We start from the raw sequence: 12,357 nt of genomic DNA, 5'->3' as shown, positions 1-12,357 counted from the left end.
TTACTATTTAGAATCAAAGCATTACCAGATTTCTTATCACTACTTTTGTACTTTGTGTTGGTACAATAAGGTTAATGGAAAAAAAAATATTCATATATTTAGTTTAATCTTTGGAGAAAAATTTTCTTCCATGCAGATATATACTGGGCTTCCCACCACCTATGCAGAATGTAGGACTGGATTCCAAAACCAGCTGAGACACAACTTATGCAAAATATGAATTTACGCGTATATTTTAATGAAGAGAGTTTAGCTTAGGTGGCTCCTGACAGCTTCAACTGAGTGTTGGGGAATTTTTACTCTACCATTTGAGGCAAATTAAATACACATTGATGCTTAAGTAAAAAGTTATTTAATGAACAATACATTGGACAGAGTCCTACCACAGTAAGCGATTCTACAGGGAGCCTGCAAAGATGTGGCATGAGCCAACTCCTTATACACACCTGTGCCAACACCAGTCGTATAATTTCTAATCAATGCTGTCGCATTTTCTATTTTATCAGCAAGGGAATTTGTTCCCCCTTATTTAGAGTTGTTTCACTTCTTGCATTCCTGTTTCTATTGTTTAACCTGGTTCTGGAGTTATGCTTTCCCACTGCCAGGATCAAGTAATTCCTTGGTCTTAAATTACCATTGCTGAGCAGTTATAATTTGAATTTCAACTTCATAAGGTTTCCCAAGTAAAACTTTCTCCAGCTGTTTTTCTATACCAAATAGCTATTGCCAACTGCTCCATGATTTTAGGCACTCTGATTAACGCTTGAAAGAATGACTGTTGTGGATCCTTATCTCAAGAAAATACCTGTACTGGTCTCTCTCTGCATTATGTAGAGCTTTACTTTATGTAGATCTAAAAGCCTGTGGTGCATTGATCTTGGCCAACTGCCAGATGCTCACTTATCTCCCACAAAAGGAGGGGCAAGAAAATTGGATGGAAAAGCTTGTGGGTCAACATAGAGATGGGGAGACTGCTTACCACTCCCCACCATGAGCAAACCAAACTCAGCTAGGGAAAAAGTAATTCAATCTATTACCAATTGAAACAGATTTTGTTAGTGAGAAACAAAAATAAAATTTTAAACAACTTTTTGCATTGTGTTCCCCCTGCCTCTGTTCAGGACAACTTCACTTCATTCCTGACTCCTCTAACCCTTTCCCATCCCCTGTGCAGTAGAGGGGAGGATGAGGGTTGCAAGAGTTAGTCAGGACATAACAGGGTTTTTTTGACATGTTACATCTTCTCCACTGTGAGTTGACTCCATGGGCTGCAGCCCTTCAGAATAAGTCTCCTCCATTGTGAGCTTTCCACAGGCTGTGCTTCTTTCAAACCATAACTCCCTGTTCCAGCAGAGGTTCCTTCATGGGGGTACTAAACTTCTGTGTTTGCACTAGTGTTTCTTGCTTTTTTTCCTTTTTTCTTTCCCCCCAACTTGAAGTCGAGAAACCTCAGAATAAGGAACTGCTTATAGACAATTTATCTTAAAGCAGCAAAGATATTTATTGTGGCACCAGGAGCTAGCCAGCTCTTGCTGGACACACTAGCCCAACTTGAGGATGCAAAGCAAGCCATTTTATACATTCTAGAGGCATGGTTACAACACTGAATTATACATATTAACAAATTCTTTACTTTTCTGTGTTTGCTGATTTAGCTGCTTCAAGCATACAAAGTCCTGGCTCTAAGCTCCCTATATCTAGTTTAAACATCTAAGTTATCTGATTCATAGCCCAGTGGTCTCTTGTATAATACTCAATATTTTCTATAATGAGAAGACTTTGGTCCAAAGACTTTGGTCCAGGTAACTAAAACAGAACAAATTATTAACTAGTGTTTGTACAGTGTATTTCAGCAAAATAGGCAGAACAAATATTAGGCTTATTATCTCCTTCCAACTCAGCAGGGCAAGGTGCGTCAACTAAGTCATCGTTACCTTTTCTTGTTATCAGACTCCTCACTCCTATGCTTGAGTGTTTTTTTACTCTTCCTTAAGTATTTTTCATGGAGATGGCACCAGCTTCCTCAAGAAAGGAGTAAATAGCAAACCTAAAGTACACTTTCCTGAACCAAATGCATCTCTCAAAAGGATGGAGACTTGAGTTTAAAGGTCCATCTTCAAGACCTAAGTTATACTAAAAATTTGTTGAAGCACTGGGGGAAAGATCATTTTTCATTTAATTTGAGCAAAGGAAGTAAAGAGTTCCAATTGTTTTCCAGATTTCTACCTATCAAAGAAAAGGGAAACTTGCTGAGAGGAGGGAGCAGATGCTTATCTTGGCTAGTTAAACAAAACAATTCTGATATGCTGGAGGACTGCAGGTGTGTCACTGCGCTGTAAAATATATCAGTCTCATGAATTTCTGGAATATTATACAGGTAGAAAATAGAGAGTGGGAAAGACCTTTGATGTGCTTACATGGAAAGTGTCATGTCTGCAAGGGAGGCTGTTGCAAGACTGACCTGGAGTCTTGGGGAGTTTGGTTACATATGTAACCCCAGCAGTTTTTGGTGCTGTATCCTGCCCCAGTGTCTGATCCAAGGAGAAGCAGGGCTTTTCACTTCTTGCCAAGACAATTGGATATGTAAACTCCGGTTTCCTAAATGTTATTTCAATAATATTGGGTAGCCAGATGCTTTTGCAAATTACAGCTTCACTATTTTAAACTGATAGGGGACCAGTAGTGTTACTGTTAAAGGATTTGCTAAAAAGGAAATGCTAAAAAGGTGTGCAGAGTGTATCTCTTAAGTCAATTTTTGTATGGAATTTCCTACTTTAAGAAACGAGACTGGTACGAAAATAGATTGTAGTGACTAAAGGGGCAGAAATAGGAATTAGTGTTTTCTTCAATGTATATGCAACCTGTATTAACAATACGCTTAAGCAATGCAAGCTGAACGTCTCTAGGACCATTCGCTGAAGCCGTCTTGACCGAAAAAGCATAACCTGATGGTATTTAAACTCGCAGCTCTTCCCGGGCCGCAGAAATGAAACCAAAACTCGCTGGCAGGTTCCCTCGGGAATGGAAACCGAAAGCTGTCGAGCCGGGCGGGGCCGGCGGTGCCGCCGCAGGCACCTCAGAGGCGGGGCCGGGCCGGGTGCGGAGCATCCGCGGCAGCAGGACTTGTGCCAGTCGGGGCTTGCCTACAGCTTGTGGCTGGATTTGCCTTTGGAGTGGGGTCTGGGACTGAATCTGGGCCTGGGGTTAGTTCTGAGTGGGTCGTGGCTGGGTGTAGTCCTGTGCTGGGAGCGGGGGATTGGGGTTTGGGGATTGGGGTTTGGGGTAAAAGGGGGTTTAGATTTGGTTTAGGACTGGACAGCATGCTGGGGAGGAACGAACACCTGGGACTTTGTGAGGACTAGGGAGATCCTCGCAGGGTGAAGGGGGAACAGGAGCCCTGGCAGGGTGTCAAAGTCATCTGTTTTCCTCTGCCCGCACTGTAGCCCCAGGCACCCCAGATGCCAGTGTGTGCACTGCAGAAAAGTATGAAGTAGCAAAATATTTAAGCCTTGTTTGTTTTCTTTCTAGAAGGAATATAGTAGTTCATACATGAGTATGTACAGATACAGCTTTTCTTTCTTTGAATGGCTGACTTTACATTTTCAGACACGAAAAGGCGCTCTTGCTCAGAAGATTGCTGAAGTAGTGATGGCCATTTTCTAGGTAAGTGACAATTTCAGCATGCAGAAATACATGATTCACCCCAGCATAGTGTACCGAAGCCTTTGATGTAACTTTTCCAATTTTGATAACGACATGGAGAAAAGTCTCACGTTTATTGCTGCTTTCACAAAAAGTATGTGTGCAGGTACACAGAAGGTGATTTTGTGTAGCTGTATGAACAGCTGACATTTGGTGAAAGTGGGTATTACAGTTCAAGTTACCTTAAGCACACCCCTGCAATATAGCACACTGTGCACAGTATTTTACAAGTAGATTAAAAAAATGTAGTTTTGTTTCATTTTTCTGCAACTTCTGCGAGGAGTTTATACTAATGGAAGGTGAAAACAAAAGAAAACGGGCTTAGTTTTGTGTTTGTGAAATCTGAAACTTTCTTTTATTATTTTTAAGAAAGGTTTTAAGAAAAGCTGTAAGACTAAATATGACATCTAAAGATCATATAGTCCTTTTATAGTCTCAGGAAAATGAAGGGTAGCCATATCTAAGGCATATGAATATAGGTTGTACTTGATGATTTCAGAGATCTTTTCCAACCTGATTGATTGTGTGACTGTTGCAACTATAAGTACTGCCTGAGGCTGTCACCTGAGTGGAAACTAGAGAAAATTGAAGGGACTGTGCAATGTTATCCCAAGCTGCTTGTTTGTTCTTTAGCTCAAAGGAACTGAACATTGTAAGCTCGCGAAGTGGGGAGTTACCCTAAGCCTTACAGTTCAATGCTCACTCAAGAAGTCAGGAAAAGACCCTTCGAGAAGAAAAAAGAAGAGAAAAGGTAAAACTGAATTACAAACTAAGATTGATACCAAACCGTGATTGCTCCCATCATGCAATGAGGATGTTGTGGCATGTGTACTTGTGACTGGACTAGCATCAACAATGTGGGTACAAGTTACTTGAATCCGGAAAGATGAATCATTTCCTTAGAATGTGCCATGCAGCCATAGCTAATACAGCAAATTCCATCTAATGTACCCAAGGGTCTCTTCATGGAAAATGCAAAACGATTATGTAATGCTCCTCTTTAGTACATTTTAAGAAATACAAAAGTGATGTTTTCTTTGTTGTTCATAAAAATATTTATTGTTTTTAAAATGAAAATATGTCTCTCAGGGATGTTCACAAAATGCTTCCTGATTTTTCTTAATATTTATTCCAGTGTGATTAAAAAATAGGTAATTTAATGGTTAAAGCTGCAGAGCATGCAATATTTCCTGAAAATTACCTCTTCATTCCTCAGAGTTTTCTTATTTGGATGCCAGAATCAAGATCTGTGATGGATTCTGCAGAAGATAATTTCAAGAAAGTTGTTCATGTAGATGCAAATGAGAGTAATGGCAGTGGGTGTAGTGGCCATAAGAAAATAGGCTTCATTGCAACAAAGGAAGATGAAGACGGAGGGAGTACAAGTGACAGTGATGAGATGCATAAGATCAGTAACAAAATGGAAACCACTGTTCTTCGGATGTTTAAGGAAGAGGAGGATAGAGAAAAAGAAGTCAAAGACATAGATACCAGTACCATTGAAGAAGTGACACAGCAACCATCACAAACTGAAGACAAAGATTTCAGAATTGTCCAGTGTCGGGGTATGTTGGGGGTCGCCATTTATTGGCGTAGCCCTTAGTCCCGAGTAAGGGGGCAGTGTGAATGACGGTCAGAAGAGCTCAGACACAGCAGGCATCAGAAGGCTTTTGATCAGAAAGCTTACAAGAGTTTATTCAAGACAGTTTCACAGTTTCCTCGTAGCTCATAGTAGTAGTAGAAGTAGTAGTCATAGTAGAAGTAGCTATATTCTCAGTAACACCCACACCTTTTATATCCTCTCACATCCAACATGGCATGACGTTATTGGCTAGCCCATTCACCTCACGTTCACCAAAGCCTCTCATTGGTCACAGGACCATGCACACACACTACGGGTAGCTCTCTTTAAGGGAGAACTCTAAACTGGTTACCTTAAGGGAGGCACTCACAGGCACCCCTACAGTCCAGCATGAACATGAATCGCAAAGACCTGGTGAGGAGCTGTTAGTAGCATGAGCTCTGTGGCTTTTGTTGCATTATCTTAAAATTTGGCTCGTTTGTAATTAATTGAGGAGTTATGGTTGTATGTTTCTGTCAATAACCATTTATGTGATTATTTTAGACATGAGAAAATATCTTGGATTTCTGAAGTGCTTGAGGCTAAACATTTGGACGTTCCTATCAAAAGCTCAGTAAGTACAGTGGGATTTGTGGAAAAAAGTGCAATAAATGGTAATAAAAATAGTTTCTTTGAACTAAATAGACCTCACAGTGCAACACACCTTAGAGAAAGAAGCTATATGCTTATCACCTAGGTTTGTGGTAAACCTGGCGACATAAGGCATGCTTACAATTTCATATGTCCTCCAGACACATGAAGGAAGATTCCTAGTATAATAGAAAGTCTGCCCAAAGAGTAGGTGATTGTCTGCATGTTTTGGGAACTGATCTACAATTTTAACTATTGCAATTCATTATTTTCAAATTCTTTGTCATGCTTTTTTGAGTGCTTTTCCTCACATGTTTTAAGGCTACTACTTTTACTTCATCTAAAGCAGTTTGCCTACAAAATTTTCATTTTCAAATATACCTTCTGTTGTTTTGCATGTCAACTCTCATGCATGATCTTCTGCTTCTCCAGATTTGGATTCCTTTCCCTGCTTGACATGGGAAAGAATTAGCAGTATTGCCATTCACATTGATGATGAAGTGTGTCCTCTGGACTCTTTAGCTCACATAAGAGATTAATATTACAGGTAGACAATTTGAATGTGTAAGACAGAAGTTTTTGTTCATGGAAGGCTACTCATTGCATCAGATAGCAAACTGGGACTGTGAACCAGAGGCTGTTGATCCCCACTAGAAAGGAAAGCTAGGTCTTCTCAGGTATGGAACTAAGGTGAGTATCTGGCATTTTTGACAGCTTTGAAGAAAAAAAGCACATTTGTACTATGAGAGTAGGGATATTCTCATACTATACATTAGCACTGTAATATATAATAAACAATGTAGTATGTAATAGACAAACATGATAGCAGAGAACCTTTACTAGAAGGGTTTGTCTCTCTCCCTATGAATGTACAAAAGTTGTTCTGACTCCTTGGTCCGTCCTGGGTAACATATCATGGCGCTTGATTCTCATGGATTCTTGAAGGCTGAAGAATGCTGTCAATTCCTAAAATATATTAAAAACTAATGCTTATACTTGCCATCTTCAGGTGCAAGGGATTTGTGTAAATTTTGACCTAAAATTCACGAATGAAAATTTTATCAACTCATCTGAAATAGGAACCAGATGCAGAATTTTTTTAATTCTTTAGTAACTTGAAGGAATGTATTGTGATTGGATTGCATGTGCTGCTAAGGTATTTTTCTGCAATAGACATTCCTTGGATGACAGACGTAGTTGTTATTGTCATAATAGTTGTTGATAACTCACTTTTCTTAGCAGAAAACTCAGGCAGAGTGTCTCTCAAAATATATTTTGTGACTATCTCCTGGTAGGGTACTTCTTTTAGAAGAGATAACACTTCCTGGACAAGCAGACATGGGCAAGGGGTGCTGCATAACTCACCAAAAAACTCAGATGCTACAAAAGTATCTGGAATTGTAAAGGAGACAATTGCTAATACATTCAGTAATTGACAGGATTGCAAGCTATTTAGGAGTTAGATCCAACAGATGATTTGGTATTGATTTAATTTATATATTTAATGTTTAATGTATTAGTAAGCAAATTTCTTCTCTCCCATGTCCCCAGCTTTTCTTGGAGTAATGTTATGTACATATATTTTCTTTTTCTTTCAGATATGTCAGTCTGTTAAAAGACGTTGTTGAGTCTGAATTCTTTGTGATAGATGGGGATTCCATGCTACTTATGTTTATAGATAAGAAAACACAGTATCTAAACTTCTTCTACCAAATTGAATGCTTTCTGCAGGATTTCACTGAAAAAGGAGCAAAATACGTCATTACTTTCTTCAAGGTACTGAACAAATAACTTTTTTTTCCTGCTTAAACCATTGCATTGCTTCTAAACCAACCTGCTTGATGCTAATCAGGATTAGGAAACTGTTCATTGTGTCAAAAAATGTAACTGAATAATTTTATTGTTTTTATTTCCCACAGGATGCAGAACAGATGTACTTTCAGTATCCTCATTTTCTTTTCTTACGTACTGCATTGATCGAACACCTCAGACGTAATACAAGCATCACTGTTCATACAGAATTTTTCAATTGTTTGTCATCCAAATGGGAGATTTTCCTGAAGGAAAGCTATCCTTACTTCATCATTGTATCTGACACAGGACTGACCCCTTGCCAAAGAGACTTTTTGTCTATTTTAATTGCTCATTCATTGTCAAAGAAAATCAATGTTGTGCTTGCTTCAGGACTGGAGTATGATATCATTAGAGTTTATGGATATCATGTTCAGAATGCATATGAACACAGACTGTTTTTTCAAAAGGTAAGATATACCACTTGGTTGTTGGTTTGCAATAACAATGTCAATTTTACTTAGAAGATTTATTAAAATATCTGAATATGAGTATTTTAATTTACATATTAAAATTAAAGAATTGATATGTGGGTCATTTTCTTTTTTTTTTTTTTTTTGATCTACTGGTCTTGAAATCCGTAACAAGTAAACTTTGTGATTGGTGACAAATTCCTGCCTTGTTCTCTATAATCACATTTCACATTCTTTCTCCCTTTTGATATGATAGTCCCTAATACAGCCGTTCCCTTCACTATCATTTGTCTTAGTTCACTTATATTATAATATACCAGACAAAGACCAGCGTTTAGGCCAGTGATGGGATTTTAAAAAATTTATTCAGTTGTTTTTGGAGGCTGAGATTTGACTTCTATCTGAATGGTTTTTGTTGAGGCTAGTAATCCCTAATACACTGTATCTATTGACTTTTGCACATAACTTTGATTTCTGCATTTTTTAGTATGAACAAGATCTGCAATGCGCCTGTGAAAACCTAGTCAGGTACAAAGAACCGCTCATATGTCTATATGAACATCTCAAACTGAACCTGAAAAGCATACAAAAAGAGGTAACTTGACCTCTTTGATCCTTTTTCTTTTTTTTTTTTTCCTAACCAGAACTGGGACCTCTCTTCCTTATCCTGAAATGACTCCTCAGGTCTGAGAAGGTCTCCTCTGTGACCACTCTTCACAGCAGCTTGAAACTGTTCCTTTTTCAGAGTTTACTGTAGTAGAATGATTCAGGTGGAAGCTGATCAGTGGGATGTCACTGAAGGGATATTTCCATCTGAGCAAAACCTTTGTCTTGAAGAAGGTAGAAACCAGCCCCCTGAGTATGAAACATCATCAGTGGTATAATTATACCCTCAACCACTGTGGGGGCTGCGGCTACTACCTTCTGGGTGCACTGTGGCCATTGCCCCATCCTCATGGCAGCAGCAGTGGGCCAGAGTTAGTGCTGCTGTCGGCAGAAACCTCTCTTGGAGGGAGATGTCTCAAAATCTAGACCTCACTATTCCAGCTGCTAAGGTTTGCATACTCAGTTGACTATTCACAATCTGGGATTTTTTTTAATAGCTTGATTAGAGTTGTAAGAATCTGTGCTTGCATGGTTAAAGCAGTGGTTTTACAATATTTTAACTTCAAAAAAATTGCTATTTTTATGGTTCCATAGTCACCCTTAATGCTTAATATACTCTTTCCATTTTCCTGAGCATAAAGTTATAATGCATGTTGTGACCCTACTTCTGCTCCTGCAGATAACAACAGCAAGGCTTCCTTAGACTTCAGTGGTTGCGATACTAGTCTAGCAAGGTGATTTTTTCCACCCAGAAAAAACATGGTGTTACTCAGCATTTTAAAGCCTGGCTACTGTGTTTATTATGATTATCTTTTTCTGAAGCACAGTCAGTATTTGAATACCCCAGAAGCAGAAACCCATCAGGATGCAGAAAGGGCAGGGGCTGCTCCCTCAGGCTGTGGGAGGTCTCCTGTGGGGCAGGGCAGGGCCTGTGAGTCATGGCCTGTGCCACTGTCCCAGTCAAAAGCAGCACAGCTGGGGATAGCTGCAGCCCTGGGCATCAGGCACCTGCAGGTTGTCAGCCTGCAGGACTATGAGGAGCTGGAGACAGCAGTGCTGCTGCATTGCTGGGGCAGGACTGACAGCCCGAAAGGGGCTGAGGTGGGGTCTTGGGAAGGTGGGAGGAGGCTCCAGAGTTCAGACAGGGACAGTCAGGGCTGTTGGTGCCCTCAGGGACATGACAAAAAAGTGCAATTTTTACTAATGATTGTGCCTGCTTTTCATTCTGCAGTTTTTAAATCCTTTTTTCCCTCTTCTCTGAGGTAACTCTGTGCAGCATAAGAGTTGTCCTTTTTTTTATTTTTAATTATGGCAATAATTTATGCTATTCATGATGTTGTGACTACAGGTTTGCCAGGCTATTCATTTGTTGAAACAACTGTGGCCCGGAGGATCTGACATTCGCCGTGTGGTCTGTGTTCTTGCTTGTGCTGTGGGATTAAAAATATACAACACCATGCTGGGAGATGCAGATACTCCCATCGAAGCTAATGGAGTGAAATCAGCAAGAGTAAGAATGTTTTTAAGTATCTTCTCAGCATGGTGACCCTAAGCATTTTGCTAACAGGAAAGATAGCTATCCTTCTAGAGCTAAAGCTGGAGAGACCCAGATGCCTCCTTTGTGATTACACTCTAAGTGGTTCAGGTCAGATAATTGCTACGGCCACAACTTTTCAAAGGAGCATGGTGTCTTTGTGGGTGGCACTGGCGCCCCTGTCACAGTGGCTGTTCCTGGGAAAAGTTTTACCTTAGGAACGATTACTTTCATAAAAAGTTTCACCTTAAGAAGGTAGTTGTGCTCATTATTTTTCTTTTCCTAACCCTCAGTGTCATAGTAGCTTTTCAGCAGAATATGCTTTTCCTCAAGTTAGTGAGACATTTCAGTATAAAGGTTTCTTTCTACATGTTGTAATTTTTGTGACCATACTACAAGCCTTGTATTTTCATCACGTTGACACAGATGCAACGTATCAGTAATATTTTATGATACACATGTTCAGTAGACTAGATACCTACAAGTAGTTAGTGGAGCTCAATTTCTGTACTGAGTTTTTGCAGTGCAGCTGAGAAAAAAAGCATAGGCCTATATGTAGATATTAACTTTTCCTCTTAAAATAATAACATTTCTAACCAGGCACACTGATAATTGTTTCTAAGTTTTGTCTTGGTTTTCATAGTCATGTTCCTTTTTGGAAAAGAGGTCTTTTTTTTTTTTAATGTTATAACTGATCTGCATCTTCCAGCACTACAGTAATGTTCATTTTGAAATATGTGTCCACAAATAATTAAAATGCTCAGATTGTTTGCACAGATCCAAATTATTAGCTGCTTTAACAAAGTACATATCACTGAATTAAGTAGTGGTGAACACAATTATTTTACTGAAGGGCGTGGTCAATGTTTTATCTGTCATCTCTCAACAGAGAAGAAGTGAACCCCTATCTGCAGAAGAAGCAGCTGACCTTTGCAGAATGCAATGTCTTGCAGTGACATTTCTTCTTCATATGCCTCTTTCCCAGAGAGCTCAGATTAGGAACATGAAATTCTGCTGGACGAAGCAAGTTTTACCACTGGTAAAAATGGTATGTGTGGGACTGTCTCAGCTTCCCTGACATAAGGTGCAATTGTCATTTCAAATTTAATTTTCCTTTATATACCGCTTTGGTCTTTCAATGGATTTAAAGAACATAATGTACCTGCTGGAAGCAAACCCTTTGTTTGTTTCTGAAACTGAAATACTGAATGCTTTCTTTGCTTCAGTCTTCACTGTCAAGGCTTGCCCTCAGAAATACCTGACCCAGCTGACCATGGAAAAAGTCTGGAGGAATGAAGACTTTACCTTGGTTGAGGAGGTTTGGGTTAGAGACCATTTAGTCAAACTTGTCATCTACAAGTTTGCGGGCCATGATGGGATGTACGCACAAGTGCTAAGGGAACAGGCAGACATCATTGCTAGGCTACTCTCAATCATCTTTGAGAGGTCATGGCAGTCTGGAGAAGGTACTTGAGGACTGGAAAAACGCAAATGTCACCTCAGTCTTCAAAAAGGACAAGAAGGAGGACATAGGGAACTACATGCCAGTCAACCTCACCTCAGTCTCTGGAAAGGTGATGGAGCACGTCCTCCTGGAAGACATCTCTATGCATGTGAAAAACAAGAAGAGGAGAGAACTAGTCAGCATGGATTCACCAAAGGGAAATTATGCTTAACCAACCTGATTGCCTTCTGTGATGTGACAACTGTCTGGATAGATGAAGGGAGAGCAGAGGATGTTGTTTACTTGAACTTCAGTAAGGCTTTGACACTGCCTCCCATGACATCCTCATAGGCAAGCTTGCAAAGTGTAGGCTGAATGAGTGGAGAGTGAGGTTGATTGAGAACTGACAGAATGGCAGTTTAGTGTGGTTAGAGGGTTGTGGTCAGTGGCACAGGGTCTAGGTGGAGGCCTGTTACTAAGGGTGTCCTCCTGGGTTCAATACTGGTCCCAATTTAACTTATCCATCAGTGACTTCAATGTAGGGGCTCATGCCTCCTCAGATAATTCACTGATGACACAAAGCGGAGTGGAGTGC

The 12,357-nt window shown here is 39.9% G+C and overlaps 1 protein-coding gene across 1 annotated transcript in view; it reads left to right on the top strand.

Annotated features, from left to right (window-relative positions):
• The first annotated feature begins 3,107 nt into the window (after positions 1–3,107).
• The window catches only part of LOC139672348 (probable ATP-dependent RNA helicase DDX60), a 44,601-nt gene continuing 35,351 nt past the window's right edge, over positions 3,108–12,357 (top strand). Inside the window, exons 1-10 of the mRNA XM_071556212.1 lie at positions 3,108–3,203; positions 3,607–3,663; positions 4,336–4,453; positions 4,919–5,267; positions 5,828–5,897; positions 7,513–7,690; positions 7,834–8,175; positions 8,666–8,773; positions 10,133–10,294; positions 11,208–11,366. Of these exons, the coding sequence (XP_071412313.1) occupies positions 4,934–5,267; positions 5,828–5,897; positions 7,513–7,690; positions 7,834–8,175; positions 8,666–8,773; positions 10,133–10,294; positions 11,208–11,366 (1,353 nt within the window). The 5' untranslated portion in view covers positions 3,108–3,203; positions 3,607–3,663; positions 4,336–4,453; positions 4,919–4,933. The remainder of the gene's footprint in view (positions 3,204–3,606; positions 3,664–4,335; positions 4,454–4,918; positions 5,268–5,827; positions 5,898–7,512; positions 7,691–7,833; positions 8,176–8,665; positions 8,774–10,132; positions 10,295–11,207; positions 11,367–12,357) is intronic.

Source organism: Pithys albifrons, chromosome 5, assembly GCF_047495875.1.
Source record: "Pithys albifrons albifrons isolate INPA30051 chromosome 5, PitAlb_v1, whole genome shotgun sequence".
Classification (NCBI taxonomy): Eukaryota; Metazoa; Chordata; class Aves; order Passeriformes; family Thamnophilidae; genus Pithys; species Pithys albifrons.
The sequence above is the reverse complement of the archived record's forward strand: the minus strand, read 5'-3'. Positions and strand labels throughout refer to the sequence as shown.